Raw genomic sequence first — 17,336 nt, 5'->3', positions numbered from 1 at the left:
CACAGAGATCACCCTCACAAAAAATCAGCCCATTCCAAATATTTTTGCCCATATAAGACAAAACACGTTGTCTATACGTGTGTTGAAATGGTTGTCGTTTGAACCTGACCCTATATATATATATATATATATATATATATATATAGTAGCGTTCAATGGCCAACAGTTTGGCAAACACATTTTTCAAAACATGGGTTAAAGGTCTTGGAATGGGCTGATTTTTGGTGAGGATGATCTCTACGGTGAGGAGATCATCATCACCAAAAATTAGCCCATTCCAAAACTTCTAACCCCATCAAAAATGATTTACAAAAAATAGACGGTTCACGATTTTTCAACTTGTAAACTGTGGCTAGAAGTTTTGGAATGAGCTGATTTTTGGTGAGGATGATCTCCTCACCGTAGAGATCATCCTCACCAAAAATCAGCCCATTCCAAGACCTCTAACCCATGTTTTGAAAAAGTATTTGCCAAATGTTGGCCATTGAACGGGACCCATATACATATATATATGTGGGAGCGGTTCAGCAGCCCCATATGGTGCCCCACATGGTGCCACACATTTTTCAAAACATGGGTTACAAACTTTGGAATGAGCTGATTTTTTGTGAGGATGATCTCTATGATAAGGAGATCATCCTCACCAAAAATCAGCATATTCCAAAACTTCTAACCCCATCAAAAGTGATTTACAAAAATTGGATGGTCCACGATTCTTCAATTTGTAAACTTGGATAAAAGTTTCAAAATGAGCTGATTTTTTGTGAGGATGATCTCTTCACCGTAGAGATCATCATCACCAAAAATCAGCCTATTCCAAAACTTGTAACCCCATCAAAAGTATATATATATATATATATATATATATGTGGGAGCGGTTCAGCAGCCCCATATGATGCCCCACATGGTGCCACACATTTTTCAAAACATGGGTTACAAACTTTGGAATGAGCTGATTTTTTGTGAGGATGATATCTATGATAAGGAGATCATCCTCACCAAAAATCAGCCTATTCCAAAACTTCTAACCCAATCAAAAGTGATTTACAAAAATTGGATGGTCCACGATTCTTCAATTTGTAAACTTGGATAAAAGTTTCAAAATGAGCTGATTTTTTGTGAGGATGATCTCTTCACCGTAGAGATCATCCTCACAAGAAATCAGCCTATTCCAAAACTTGTAACCCCATCAAAAGTAATTTACAAAAAATGCGTGGCACCATAAGAGGCTGCTGAACCGCTCCCTATATATATATATATATAGGGTCAGGTTCAAGGGCCATATGAGAAAACATATGTAAAAACTTTCGTTTTTAATAAAATTTTAAAATATGGGTTAGAAATTTTGAATTGAGCTGATTTTTTGTGAGGATGATCTTTATGATGGGAAGATCATCCAAAAAAAAAAAAAAATCAGCCCAATCTGAAACTTCTAACACCATTAAAAGTGATTTAGAATGTGAACCGTCGATTTTTTACCAATTTTTATCATTAATTTGTAAATCACTTTTGATGAATTTAGAAGTTTCTGATTGAGCTGATTTTTTGTGAGGATGATCTTTTCATCATAGTGACCATCCTTGAAAAAAATCAGCTCAATCCAAAACCTCTAACTCTTATTTTGAAAAACGAAAGTTTTTTCATATGTTTTCTCATATGGTCCTTGAACCGCCCCCATATATATATATATATATATATTTTTTTTTTACTTGGGCTTTTTTATTTTTTCTATTCTTTTCTCTCTGTTTGGTTTTCTCAACCTCTAAATTGTTTCTGTTCTCTTCATGTCAGATTGAACCTTTTATTTATAAAATAATTCGTAAGGAAATAGCTTGCAAGCTTAGCAAGATGAATAGCGGTACCGATAGTAGCGGATCTGGCTTCAGTAACTATGTTCAAGTCCCCAAAATGGATCGACTAAGAATCAATAGTGAATTAGGCTTGAACCACCCTAATCGGGAACTCAACAAATATTCACTTACGCCTCTAAACAGTGGATTTGAAGACTCTATTCAGGAAGACATCATGGATGCTCTGACAGAAAACAGAAAATCTGGTATTTATCGCAATAATCAGGATATGGAAGACGACACAAATATTAGTTCGACGGCCAAAAGTGATTTTTGTTGCAGCCACCTTATTCCGGAGCTCAACTCATATAATCTTACGGTCAACAGTGGATTTGTCCCCAATCACTATATTGAGGAGCGCAATTACTCTCATAGTTTCAAGGCCAGCACTGGACTTGTTCTGCATCGCCATCCTTTAATGGTATGATTTCTTTTTCAATACTTTATATATCTAATAATTAGGATTCATATAATTAATTAATATTTATAAAAGTCACAGCCTCAATGAGAACTTGAAAAAGGTTGAATTCCCCCATTAAGTTGGAAAAGTTTCAGGAAATTTAGTAAAAGTTCCAGTTGTTGAGCTCGAATGGGTTAAATACCGAATTGGCAATCAAAACCACTACATTCTTGCGACATTGGATCATGTTTTTTTCAAGTTGAGCTCAACACGACCAGTAGAAAGAATTGAAATCTTGTTAAGTTAGAAGGACTAGACTTACTCATAATAATAAGATTGTTAATTTTCTAGCTTTTTTATTTGCTGAGTAATTTTTTTTTCTTTTTCCTTTTTTTTTCTCTCTCTCTCTCTTATAAGAAGGGATTCAAGGGGTTTAAACCTAAAAAAAACCTTAAGAACAACGTCCGAAGTTCTTACTACTTAGCTAAGTGGTCTTTCTTATTGATTTTCTAACTCAATCTAATAGAATAACTCAAAAACTCATGGACATGACTTGTGCAAGATACGTAGATTTTTCCCTCGTGATATATTTTCTGATCATTGAAATCACTACTACTCATGAAAATGTATCCATATTCTAGGGGTGCACATTGGATTGGATAAATCCGAGATCCGAACCAATCCGAAGCTTTTGGATTGGATTGGTTCGGATTAAACACACACATGGTTTGGGTACGGATCGAAGAAAAAAAAATCCGATTAATTTGGTTCGGTTCCGGATTAGGATATAATAGAACCGAACCAATCCGAAAATCGAACCAATTTTATATATATATATATAATTATTTAAAAAATAAAAATTTCAATTTTTTATTTCTTTCTTCTTCTTCTTTTTAATTTTTTTATTATCCCAAAGTCCACGTTTAAAAAAAGTCCTACTTATTTTTAAGGTTTGAAGATTGGAGGAGATAGAATGTTTGGATTGAAGAAGAAAGTATCTATCTTTAATAAGTATGAGAACCGAGAACCGATCCGAACCAATCCGAACCAAGATTGGATTGGATTGGTTCGGTTTCAAATTTGTAGAACCGATCATGTTTGGTTCGGTTCCAATTTTGTCAAAATCCGAACCAATCCGAACCATGTGCACCCCTACCATATTCCATGGATATTAGGTTTGATCAGAATTTTTGAGTTTTAAAATGTTAATTCGCCTCATTTTCATCGAAAATCTCAAGGACATGTATATATATATAGGGTGGCGTTCAATGGCCAACTTTTTGGCAAAACATTTTTCAAAACATGAGTTAGAAGTTGTGGAATGGACTGATTTTTGGTGAGGATGATCTCTACGGTGAGGAGATCATCATCACCAAAAATCAGTTCATTCCAAAACTTCTAACCCCATCAAAAATAGTTTACAAAAAATGGACGGTCCCCAATTTTTCAACTTGTAAACATGGGTTAGAAGTTTTGGAATGGGCTGATTTTTGGTAATGATGATCTCCTCATCGTAGAGATCATCCTCACCAAAAATCAGCCCATTCCAAAACCTCTAACCCATGTTTTGAAAAATGTTTTGCCTAAAAGTTTGCCAAAAAGTTGGCCCTTAAAACTTTTTTCAAAACATGAGTTAGAAGTTTTGGAAAAATATATGGGTCACGTTCAAGGGCCAACTTTTTGGCAAAACATTTTTCAAAACATGAGTTAGAAGTTTTGGAACTGGCTGATTTTTGGTAAGGATGATCTCTACGATGAGGAGATCATCCTCATCATAAATCAGCCCATTCCAAAACTTTTAACCCATGTTTACAAGTTGAAAAATCGTGGATTGTCTATTTTTTGTAAACTATTTTTTATGGGGTTAGAAATTCTGGAATGGGCTGATTTTTGGTGAGGATGATCTCCTCACCATTCCAAAACTTCTAACTCATGTTTTGAAAAATGTTTTGCCAAAAAGTTGGCCCTTGAACGCCACCCATATATATATATATATATATATATAATTTCATAGAGCAATTGGTGCGCATCCTCAAACATTAGGTTTTCTAGGGATTGCCAATTATTCATTTGACGGAGAGCGTGTCAATCAAACCTTGTTTTTGGCTAATATTTTTCAATATTAATGTCACCACAACAGATGTCGACTTTTAGTCAACTTCTTGTGATTCATGACATGATTGTGGGCCAAAATATTCCAAAAATGTTAAGCCTTATCTGAAATTGTATTTATCGGATTGCTACAGACCACCATCTCTGATGGAAAATCTAAGCCTGCACCACCTTCTGTCCAGCATCATGGTTTCCTAGTAAACGAATCATCGTTGTCATCAAGCACAAATATTCAGGGAAACTCAAAAATGTCTGAATTAGCCCAAACCTCCCCTCATCATTTTCAAAATGATCATAACCCGCAAGAATTACCAATACTTGAAGAAGAAGAATTGCTAAGTTCGAGGAGTGGAATGGACAAGAAAGGAAAAGATGCCCTAACCCTCCATTTCGAGAGAATCAGTTTATCCACTCAAGATTTCTTACCAGATAATTTTGTCATGCCAAAGATGGATCATTATGATGGGATTGGCTGCCCGAGAAATCACCTGTTGGTTTACTTAACATACATGGAACGCAAAGGCCTAAATGATGCTCAAATTGCCCATCTCTTTCCACGGACCTTATCTGGGCCTGCCTTGCTCTGGTTTTTGTCTTTAAACTCACGCGTCAAGTCATGGAGAGATGTGATTACAGTGGTACTCAAGAAATACGGCATGGGTATTAATGACGAAGATTTTCTCATTCTTCTATCTACTGAACCCGTTCGGTCAAATCGCTTATTAAACATGTCTATGATGAAGTGGTCAACGCCCGACTACTCAGTAACTATGGCTATCAGGTATTTTATCAAACAACTTATATGCATCATTACATTCAATATCATCCAACATCTCAAACAACTCATCTTTCCGTCCAGAGCCCAATCTGAATCATCTTCTGCAACATCAAGGGAGACATGATGAAGAAAAAATTGTCTCAACGATCTATTAAGCTTGAATGGCTGGAATTGCATCTGAGAATGGCACATTAGTGAGGATAATGTTCAATCATCAACCTTCTCAGAGAGGAAGATCGTTAACAGCTCTGTTGGTGGCTTGTTGCTGCTTTTCCTATTGATTTGTATGAGTTCAATAAGCGCTCAACTCTTGTCTTTGGTTCGTTTAATTATTGCTTATACATGCTGATTCAAATTGCTACAACTTATTAGGCCCAAATGAATAGTCGATCCTATTAGCGCTGTAACTTACTTGGGCGGCCGAGCTGGCCGAGTTCAACCAAGGCTCAACACGATTGATGGCCAAGCGTGAACCGAGTTATGTATGGAACATGAGTTTGAGAGCCTAAATTAGAATAACTCAAGTGTAATAGCTCAAGGCTTGACTTGAGGTTGGGTTAATAGGCTCCAGCCCAGTGAGTTATGTTTCTACTCACTAATGGGCTATGTTTTTGAGTTTTCTTATTCAAGAGAATGTTTGTCATAGGGGTGGTAATAAATGGATTTGATACCATTGAACTCCGATTAATAGATTAATCAACCCATGACCGGTTTGATCCGATCCAACACCAGGAATGTTGGAGAGATCACAAAGGTTTTGATCTTAAAAACTTTTCAAGATCTATGGAATTGGAAGAGAACATGAACGAGAATCCTGAGAAATGCAAAGAAGGGATTAAGTTACCACGCCCCTGATTTAGGTTCTCGATTTTCCCAAATCTCAATGGTGAAGCGAAAGAAAAAAAATCAAAATCAAAATTTTCAAAGATTAAATATGATATAGATTTCTTACAAATAATTTCGATAAAATTTCTCTAAAAAATTAGATTTATAAAAAAATTTCATCTCTAGAGACATGCATGTATAATCAAAATCCGTATATCCAACTGCATTCCAACCATCATATAATATTAAGTATATATCATTCCAAAAAATATAATTATAATTACAACTAAAAAGTATACATACATCAATTACATATGTCATATGGATCGATAGTTATTTATGTTATAAGCGTTAACTCTCGCACTTTGAACATATATATAAAAGAAGACATAATACACATGATGCTAATATATACAAAGAACAAAATTACACAAAATAATTCTACTAAACTCCAATCTCAATTCATATATAATAGAAATAATATTCATCATTTTGATCATGTGATCCCTCTCTATATAATGTTATCCATCAGGAATATATATCTCGGTGGTTAGGATATATATAATGTTTGTTGGTAGGGTGAGTAATAGAGAAATTATTCAATAGTAAACTCACATTTCAAATTATAATCATAATATGAATAGATAAACAAATTAATCTAATACAAATAATGCATATTTTTAAATAAATAAACAAAAATGAATAACACTTAAAATAGACTAATTTTTAATAAAATAGTAATAAAATATCTTCATTTCATAATATAATATAATAAAATAAATATATTATAAGAATATCAATCTTGATAGTGTATTTGATAAGAATAACGAAGTACAAGATCGATATAAAAGTATCGATCTGTATATCGATACTCCAATACTTAATCAGTGTGGAACTCATTGTTAATTCTTGATTTTATGATTAGTCTATTTATCATATTGGTTGATCATTGCTTAGGTTGGTTGTTTCTCTCTAACAAAGGTCAATCGTTTGACTATTATAGATTATAAATGATCATTTGACAAATCAACTTTATCATATCTCTGTGGAATGCATGTGTCATTAATCAATCTAATCATCTTTATAGTACAATTTATTAGAATTCAATAAAGATAAAATAGGAATTTTTGAATAGTAGGTACAATGATATTCTCAAGTGGTATCCCATATTACCATAAAAAATATCAAACCCCTATTATTCTAAATTAATTGGTTGTTTCTATAAAGAGCTACCATATATATATATGGGAAATGTTTAACAACAAACATTTTAGCAACACATTTTTCAAAACATGGGTTAGAAGTTTTGTAATGGGCTGATTGTGAGGATGGTCTCTACGGTGAGGAGATCATCATCACCAAAACTCAGCACATTCCAAAACTTCTAAACCCATAAAAAATGGTTTACAAAAAGTGGACGATCCACGATTTTTCAACTTGTAAACATGGGACTAGAAGTTTTGGAATGGGCTGATTTTTGGTGAGGATGATCTCCTCAACGTAGAGATCATCCTCACCAAAAATCGGCCCATTCCAAAACTTCTATCCCATGTTTTGAAACATGTTTTGCCAAAATGTTTGTTGTTGAACGGGACCCTATATATATATATATATATATCAAAATTCATTTGAAATAAATTACAACAATTTTGCAAGTGTGATTACCTTCCTAATAATTCTAGAATTATAAACATGCAATAATATAAAGAAAATAGTAAATCATAAAATAATAAACATGCAGGTATACCGTCCCACAGTTATCATTCTAATTGCATCCCATGCTCACAGTGCTTAAAAGCACTCTAAACCTAAAAATTTTCTTAACACAAGTACATACAATTGAAAATCCTCATTTCGATTATATACAATTGAGACTTTTATTCTCGATTTCAAATTTAAACTTAAGAATTTCATATTTTTTAATAGATAATCACGCAATAAAAATAAACTTTCAAAATAATGTCTTAACAGTTTTTAAAATGAACACTCTACGAAAATTACTATGAAAATCAATTTATTTCAAAATAATTTTTTGTTTACACTCACCTAAATTCATTTATTTTTATTTTATAATATTAAAATATCAAAAAAATATAAAATGAATTATTCTACAATTCTATAAATGAATTTTGAATTTAAATCATAATAAATTTGAAACTAACTATTAAAAATGAAATAAAACAAATTTTATTGAAAACTGTACTTTGAATTTGAAATTATAAGTTTTTTATATTCGTAACTGAGTTTTATGCGTCCCTACGATATAAAAATGATTTTTTCTAACTAATTTTCTTAGTAATTCAACAAAATATTTCATTGACTAAGTAGATTTCGACGTTATTGACATTTTGTTCTTTAATAATCGATCTCAATTCATGTCCAAAACACGTTTAAATATCTTTCAAAGATAACATACACAAACTCACTATCAAAACTCACTCGTCTCTATTTTTGTTTCTCTCTTGCGAGAATGAATAAACATCAGTTACATTATATTTTACAATAATATAATATAATATAAAATATTACATTAGATAAAATGGATACACCAGGGTATTGTAGACACCCTTATTTTCGCATTCGCCTGATTAATAAACTCGTCAACTCGATTGTAACGGTTCCTAATGATAGATGAATATTCGAATATATTTTTTTGTTACTAGACGTGTTTTCAAAATTTGGATGAGATATTTCAAATAAACAAATTTTAGAAATCACACTACGCTAGAAAAATATGACCCAAAATATAAAAATCATTATTCTTGGGACAAAAAGAAACTTTACGAGAAAAATCATAAAAAATGATCAAATTATCAAAATACCCCTAACATCAAAACTTCCCTAGAACTTACATTACATTTAAGAAAACTCTTTCGAACACATAAAACAACAAATTAAGATCAAATAACTCATTTTACAAATTTCACAAAATTCAACAAAATTACGAAAATACCCTCATAGGGTCCATGATTATTTCATGTCAAAAACCTATAAGTGACAGAAATTGATACTTTTATCAAATTTCTTATGAAAAATTGATTTCAAAACATTCTAAAATATTGAAAAATAATTTCTCAATGCAAAAGTCCTTTTTGAAGGCAAAACGATAATTTTCCAACCATAAATTCAAAATTTTAAAATTAATAATTAAAATATTAATTAACATAAAGTGAAATCTTAATAAATTAAATTAAATTTTTTGAAAAAATAAAATCAATTAATCAACACCACGAATTAACTTTTAAGTTGTGATCAATTTATTTAAGTGGGGCCGACATGATATTTTATAAAGAACCCTCCACTGGAGGTTCCGAAGAATTAAAAATATAATTTAATAAAGATCTCTCCATTGGGGGGTTCTCCAAAAATTTCAAAAATCATCATTTTACATAAGTCAAAATTTAAAATTCAAAATTCGAATAAAACCTAATTAAACCTTAATTGAAATAACTTAATCTTATCTCTAAATGACCTAATATCCCAAAAGCTTTTTAAAAATGAGCCTCCACCACTTAAATTCATAGGTCAAGAAAAATTATAAGAAAGAGAGGTCAAAAACTCTCCCAAGACTTCCCAAAACCCTAAATCTAAAGCCCCCAAGTCCATACTTAACACCCAACTCTATTTTTTTTACCTAAAAAATACTTAGAAATTCTTTAAACACCCAAAAAAACTAGAAAATATTCAAATCTAGGAGAAGAAAATTTCATATTGGAGATCGGAAGTAGATCTAGCGACGAAAACAAAAGCAAGAAGATTTACACGAGGAAAACTCTTCGCCAGTTCTAAGGGAATCGACCGTCGTAATCGCTTAGGTAAAGATGGTTTACTGAAAGTTGATCGAGGTACTGATGGTTTACTGAAAGTTTTGCATTTGATTGATTGAGGTTTTGCCTCTTGACCATCTGATTTAGGTTTTTAATGGATTAAGGTTTGAGTGGATTTATAAGATTTTAATTAATGGATTAAGGTTCACATGGATTATTTGATTTTAATTAATTGATTTGTTAGGTTTTGTTACAGTTTAAGGTTTAAATGGATTGTTTAATTGTGTTGAGGTTTTGGTGGTTTATCAAAATTTCGAATTTATTAATTGGTTTATATTTTAATTGATTGTTGTCTAGTTAGATTGATCAAGATTTTTAATTTTTCGTTGATTGGTTGGATTGGTTGATGTGATTGTTGATTCAAAATTTTAATTGTTTGTTGATTAAGATTTTTAACGGTTTGTTGATTGGTTGTTTATGCCATGTTGGTTAGCTACTCCTGACACACGATGCTTTAATATGATTCAAGTTATCATTTACTTGGCGTTTAGGGCCTTACCATAAATCGTATTTGGCTTGCTTGTTTTTGGGTTTCGTGGGGCTGGTTTAGGTGGTTTTGGGGTTGTTTCGTTGTTTTCGTCTAGATTGTTGAGAGTTTTAGCATTTGTTTTGTCGATTGTGGAAGGTTTGTTGACTTATTGTTTTGTTGAAGCGTCTAAGGCGTAGTGAGTCCTAGCGTTTGTTCTGTCGAGCGTTGAGTTTTGCCTTTTGCGTAGATGGGTCGTGTTCGGAGGACTACTGTTGCTTTTGAGGGGGAGGAGGAGGGTGTTCAGCCCGCTGTCTAGGCCCGATTCGATACTAAAGCTACTTTAGTGTTGCACGCGGAGGGGTCTTCTTCGTCAGTTCATGTTGCTTCTGGTGGTTCTTCTGATGAGGCTTCATCTTCCAGTGAGTCTTCTCTTGGGAGTGAGAGGGAGGTTAGAGTTTCGAGGTGCCGTACTGTTTCGAGGCGCCCAACTAGAAGTAAGCCTGCTGCTGCTGCTGCTAGGAGGGTGCCAGGTGGATGAGATGACAGGGGACACGACCCTCCTAGAGATAGTAGTGCGAGTAGGGAGAGAGCTCAGGGTAGAGAGAGAGTTGTTGCGATAGCTAGAGTGGAGATTCCAGCCCATGTTAGGGAGCGAGTTGCTGATACGTTACTATTGGCTAGGCTGAGTCGTCATGTGTCTATGCTAGTGAGGATGGATCAGCCAACTCCCTTCCGGTCTGGTCACTTTCGTGATAGTTGGAAGAGATTCTTGGACGTGTACCGACTCTTTTCTGAGGATTTGCGAGGGCAGTTTGCTCATTCTGGCTTTGGACTTTCTTGAGGATTTCTTACTTTCGAGCTAATAAGCCGATATTTATAGCTATGATGGAGCATTGGTTCCCTGCCACCCATTCATTCCATATGCCTGAAATTGCGATTGTCATTCGTCCTTCTGACTTCGTGGCGATTACTGGGTTGGCAATGAAGGGAGAGGTGATTTAGCCGCAGCTTTTGCCCCTGGAGGAGGTGGCTAGCTTGCTAGGGACCCCGTACATCCCTGTAGGCTCGGTTGGCAAGCTGGGCCGTATCAGCATGAGCTATTTATGGGATTTGCTAGGACAGCGTGGACGTACGGTTCAGAGGGGAGATGCTGATTTTGCTATCTTTTTTCGTATAACGTTCCTTTGCATACTGGGGAGCTGCTTCTTCTAGGAGGATGACTCCACCGTTTTTACTACATTTCTCCCTCTTCTTCGAGATATTGAGGGAGTCGATGATTTCAACTGGGGCAGTCTTATTTATGGCACCATTATTTGTGGCTTGGATCGAGTAGTCGAGGGTATCACATCCCCTTGTGGAGGAGGAGTTTCTGCCAGATTCTTCTGGCCATTTATTGAGGTGACTTCTCCTTCTTCTATTGTCCTTATGATTTTGCCCATTTTGCCGTGTAGTTGTCTGATTCTGTCATTTGCTCCAGCTTTTTGTCCACGTGCATTTCCATATTATTTACCGACTATGCGTCGCCCGGATGAGGGGTTCCCTCTTGGAGCATTACTTCCGAGCTTTGTTGGAGCATTACTTCCGAGCTTTAATCGTGCCACGTGTCCATGTTTAAGAATTTCCCCCACAGCTTCGAATCCTTACAATACAAAAAACACTTTTATGTCTTGGTAGAAGTCCTCTACAAGTTGATTTTTGATTTTCTTTCAATTGCAAATACAGATTCATGTTAAAAAAAATATAATAATAATAATAATATTAAAACTCCTTAAGATTTTGTAAAATAGATAGGTAATTTAACATCACCATGATTAGAGTTCTTTGTAATAAGTAACTAGTTTGAGTACTTTATGAAAAAATAAAAAAGAGGGTATGCTCAATAAATAATCCCGCAAAATCCTTCAATAGGATTGGGCGGTCATAATATGTTAATAAATTGTGCATTAACAAAATCACACTCCACAAAGAGTGGGATAATGACATCCCCATAATTTTCAAGATATTGACATAGCTTTTGCATTGTAATTGTTCATTGCCCTATTATATAGGATATTTATGTACATAAGGATATTTCGTGAAGAACTAACCGGTGTAGTTCCTCACTTTGACAATGAATAGATCTTCACAAAATATCCAGAAATATTATATTGTTCTCCGTTTGTCATTTCCTGACCTAAATAGTTGAATTGGGTTACCATTACAGTTGCAAATTTCAGATAAGTTAAAAGATGTGAGAAACGATATTTTGGGTACTGCAAAATCTTTGCGACAAAATTTTTTAAATAACTAAATATTTTAATTGCATTAAGTAATTAACTCTATAGTAGAGGGTCCATTAAGTAATTTCTCTGAAATCTAACAATATGATAGTGGCGGCCAATATAATAAACTTAAAATCCTTTGTCACATTGTACCACTTATGAATCTCTCATACCCCCTTTTTTTTATATCTTATCTTGTTGAGAAACCAAACGAACTCGTATTCGTTTTCCTTGTTTGATTTTCATAAATTAATTTTTCTCCACTAACTTAGAGTCACATATATTATAATTTTAAAACTCGACTCGACTCAAATGTCCTGTTCAAAGAGTCGAGTCAAGTCAAGTCAAAAACACCGGAATTGACTCGGCCAAGTCAAAATTAAAGTATTTTAATGACTAAAAATATCTTCTACCGAAATGTCATTCCATTTTATCCCTGAAAACCCATCATTTTAAGATACTCTTCAATCTAAATAACTTTTCTCCTCTTCAACTTTAAGATCTACTATTGCAACTCTTCAAATTAACTCACAAACAAGATAGGGATTTGGCCAGTTAGAATTGTTTTTTTATTTTTAAATATTTTTTTTAGAAGTACTTAGACCGATTCACCTAAAAATTCGATTCAGTCGAGTCAAATTGGATAAATGTTGAGTTGACTCGAGGGGTTTTAAAACAATATGAGGCAACTCCTACCCGGATCCCGGTTAGTCTTGGTCTCTCGACGTGGTCCTACATATCTTGTTTGTTAAAAACTACATTGAAGGGTATCTTTAGATTACAATGTATTGAGTTCAATATTTGTTTTAACCATATACTTCTTTTAGAATGATTGGGATCTGCTCTTTCTGAGTTCTTTAGTATGTTATTGAGATTATTCTCTTCTTCATGGTGTAATTTCTTTTTCTTTAGAATAGTTTTTTTTTTTTGATATCTCCCTGTTTGGTTTTCTCAAACTCTAAAGTGTATCTGTTCTCTTCATTTCAGATTGAGCCTTTTATTTATAAAATAATTCGTAACGAAAAAGCTTGCAAGGCTTAGCAAGATGAATAGTGGTACCGATAGTAGCGGATCTGGCTTCAACAACTATGCTCAAGCCCCCAAAATGGATCGTCTAAGAATCAATAGTGAATTAGGCTTGAACCACCCTAATCGAGAACTCAACAAATATTCTCTTACGCCGCTAAACAGTGGATTTGAAGACTATATTCAAGAAAACAGAAAATCTGGCATTTATCGCAATAATCAGGAAATGGAAGACGACACAAATATTAGTTTGACAGCCAAAAGTGATTTTTGTTGCAACCACCTTATTCCGGAGCTCAACTCATATAATGTTATGGCCAATAGTGGATATGTCCCCAATCACTATATTGAGGAGCGCAATTACTCTCAAAGTCTCAAGGCCAGCACTGGACTTGTTCTGTATCGCCATCCTTTAATGGTATGATTTCTTTTTCAATACTTTATATATCTAATTAGGATTCATATAATTAATTAATATTTACAAAAGCCACATCCTCGAACAGAACTTGAAAAAGGTTGAATTTCCCAATTAAGTTGGAAAAGTTTCAGGTAATTTAGTAAAAGTTCCAGTCGTTGATCTCAAATGGGTTAGCGAATTGGATCATGTTGATGCCACGGGGTGAGCTCAACGACCCGTAGAAATATTTGAAATCTTGCTATAAGTTAGAAAAACTAGACTTACTCATAATAATAAGAGTGATGATTTTCTAATTCAAAAACTCTCAAAAATTGTATCCATATTCAAAGACCGTAGATTTTCTCCCTTGGGATACATTTTCTGACTCATTGAAATTGTATCCATATTCAATAGATATTATGCTTGAGAAGAATTTCTGAGTTTTGAAATGTTAATTCACCAAATTGTTCATCTAAAATCTCAAGGATATATATTTTTAATTTCATAGAGCAATTGGTGCACATCCTCAAACATTCAGTTTTATAGGGATTGGCAAATGTATTTTAATGATCTATTTCTATTTGGAACCCTAGAGACTACACTCTCCTCCCAGTCATTCGTTTGATGGAGAGCGTCGTCAATCAAACCTTTTTTTAGGTTCATATTTTTCAATATTGATGTCACCAGACCAGATGTAGGCTTCCGTCTACTTTTTGTGATTCATGAAATGATTGTGGACCAAAATATTCCAAAAATGTTAAGCCTTATTCTAGTAAGTCACCCCCAAAAGTGATCATATTCTGAGAAAGTATTCATTGGATTACAGCAGACCACCATTTCTGATAGAAGCTCTAAGCAGGCACCACCTTCAATCCAGCATTATGGTTTCCTGGTAAACGAATCATCATTGTCATCAAGTACTCCTATTCAGGGAAGCTCAAAAATGTCTGAATTACCATTAATTGAGAAAACTGAAGACACAAGTTTGTTGGAAACCAAGTTGGAAGAATTGAATACCCAAACCTCTCCTCATCATATTCAAAGTAATAAGAACCCGCAAGAATTTCCAATACTTGAAGAAGAAGAAGAATTACCAATACTTGAAGTTAAAGAAGAAGAACACCAACCATCTATCTCGAGGAGCCCACTCCTAATGGACAAGAAAGGAGAAGATGACCTAACCCTCCATCCTGAGACAATGAACTTATCCCCTCAAGTATGCTTACCAGATTATTTTGTCATGCCAAAGATGGATGATTATAATGGGACTAGCTGCGCAAGAACCCACCTAAAGGCTTACATAACACACATGGAATTCAAAGGCCTAAATGATGCTCAAATTGCCAATCTCTTTCCACGGACCTTATCTGGGCCTGCCTTGCTCTGGTTTAAGTCTTTAAACTCTTCACGCGTCAAGTCATGGGAAGATGTGGTTACAGAGGTACTCAAGAAATACGGCTACCATGATGAAGGTAGGGTAAATTACTATTCTGTGATGAACTTTTGATGAATTTTTTATTCCGGAGCACTGTTCATTGTAATTACCACTGAATTTGGAGGTTTTAAAGTGACTATTTCGCAGGTTTAAAGTGACAATTTCACAAGTTAAAAGCTAAATTGTCACTTTAAACCTGCGGAATAGTTACTTTTAAAACTGTCGAATTCATTGCATGTTCACATTTTGGTAATTAAAATGAACAGTGAGCTAGAATCTAATTAATACTTGTATGTTATTTTCTATATAAACCCTATTGGATTATTGCAATTGATCAATTAAAAGAATCAGTCCAGTTTCATTTTGTTATCATATTATCATAGCTTAGCCTCTCTTGAAAGATCAATCTTGTTAATTCAAGTTCCGTCAGCTCATTGATCATGTCTATCAGGTATTTTATCAAATAACTTACATTTAATATCACCCAACATCTCAAAGAACTCATCTTTGCTCCCAGATCCCAATCTGAATCATCTTTTTCACATCAAGAATGACATGATGAAGAAAAAATTATCTACTTGTGCAATCCCTGCAAACTTCAATAAACTATTAAGCTTGAATGGCTGGAATTGCATCTGAGAATGGCACATGGTGAGGATAACGTTCAATTATCAACCTTCTCCAGCTCTGTTGGTGGCTTGTTACTACTTTTCCCATTGATTCGTTGGAGTTTAATAAACGCCCAACTCTTGCCTTTGGTTGGTTTAATTATTGCTTATACAAACTAATCCAAATTGCTACAACTTATTAGTCCCAAACGAACATGATTTGAGCGGTGTTTTGAAAACTCGTCCCTATTCGTGCTGTAACTTGGGCGGGCGAGCTAGCCCGAGCTCAGCCAGGATTCAACATGATTGATGGGCAAGCTTGGGCGGAGTTGTGTACCGAACTTGATTTGAGCCTTACTTAGAATAACTCAACCCAGCTTGATTTGGGTTGAACTCGGTTTGCAAATTTGGGTAACCCAGCTCAACTTGAGCCCATAAATATATAATAATATATGAACATATTTATATTAATTTTATATTTATTGTTTATTTTTAAAGTCATTTTAATACCTTCTTACTTAAGAAATAAAATTTCTCTCTTAATCAAAACAAAATTAGACTTGTTTAATGAACCCTACCCAACACGCCCAACCCATCTGAAACTATATAACTCGCACTTACCTGAGTCTAAAAGCTCAAGCTCGAGTTAAGCTTGGGTTAATGAGATCCACCCCAATCCCCAAATTGAGATGCACACAAGTTGAGGACTTTACAACATGAACTGAGCCTAGGTCTACCCTCCAATCCACCCAAGTTACCCCCAATTTCTATTCCCTAATGGGTTATGTTTTTAGTTGTTCTATTGAAGGCAATGTCTCGCAGGGTTGGCAATGGATTAGCTCGGTACCATATTAAAACCATGGTTTTAAAACTCAATTTCTCGTCTCATCTCATTCATGTTAGGTACCGAGTTGTCTCAGATGAATTTTTCGATATATTTGAGACGACTCGCCCAAACGTAAAAAAAATGCACATGGAGTATTACATCTCATTTGAAAAATTGACTTATTTGTCTGTCTCATTCATGCCCGATATTGAGCCAACTCAGACGATCCGTCTTGGTCTCGGATGAATTTTGAAACCATGATCAATACCAACCCACTATTAATCCAAATTTATTAAGATATGATCAAGAACTGATCCAATCTGATTAGAACTCCCCTTGATACGTCCAGTACTTGGTTGTGTCAATCAAGAGCTCATTAGTCGGTTTCAATGATGTTAGTTTCTTTCATGTTTTTAGAGGAGAAGCCAACAAGGTGACTGATTACCTTGCATCTTTTCTTTTTTTCTTTGGGCTGTTCGGAGATTGTTTGTTGATCTTCGTCTTCCCTCGTTTGTCTTCTTT

The 17,336-nt window shown here is 34.3% G+C and overlaps 1 protein-coding gene and 1 long non-coding RNA gene across 3 annotated transcripts; both read left to right on the top strand.

Annotated features, from left to right (window-relative positions):
* The first annotated feature begins 1,876 nt into the window (after positions 1-1,876).
* On the top strand, positions 1,877-16,741 carry LOC147410590 (uncharacterized). Of its 2 annotated transcripts, none has more exons than XM_086437212.1 (2): positions 1,877-2,271; positions 14,772-16,741. In XM_086437212.1, the coding sequence occupies exons 1-2, from the start codon at positions 1,909-1,911 to the stop codon at positions 15,450-15,452; spliced, it is 1,044 nt and encodes a 347-aa protein (XP_086293338.1). In that variant the 5' UTR covers positions 1,877-1,908; the 3' UTR covers positions 15,453-16,741. The 2 variants fall into 2 exon arrangements, with proteins under 2 accessions (XP_086293338.1, XP_086293331.1); XM_086437205.1 differs by lacking the exon at positions 1,877-2,271 and adding an exon at positions 13,486-13,966 and having other exon boundaries at positions 14,772-16,733.
* LOC147410591 (uncharacterized) lies at positions 4,426-5,504 on the top strand. Its single transcript, XR_015178850.1, has 2 exons — positions 4,426-5,143; positions 5,222-5,504. It is a non-coding gene; the product is annotated as an uncharacterized LOC147410591 (long non-coding RNA).
* Positions 16,742-17,336: the final 595 nt, after the last annotated feature.

The sequence above is a fragment of the Akebia trifoliata genome, chromosome 1, assembly GCF_017979445.1.
Source record: "Akebia trifoliata isolate Shusen 1 chromosome 1, ASM1797944v1, whole genome shotgun sequence".
In the NCBI taxonomy this organism is placed as follows: Eukaryota; Viridiplantae; Streptophyta; class Magnoliopsida; order Ranunculales; family Lardizabalaceae; genus Akebia; species Akebia trifoliata.
The sequence above is the reverse complement of the archived record's forward strand: the minus strand, read 5'-3'. Positions and strand labels throughout refer to the sequence as shown.

What these genes read in the sequence shown, in the direction of transcription:
- LOC147410590 (XM_086437205.1), top strand. Translation starts at nt 13,568, where the DNA reads ATGAATAGTGGTACCGATAGTAGCGGATCTGGCTTCAACAACTATGCT. An exon ending in TGTATCGCCATCCTTTAATG is followed by an intron (nt 13,967 to 14,771) that starts GTATGATTTCTT and finishes ATTGGATTACAG; the next exon opens with CAGACCACCATTTCTGATAG.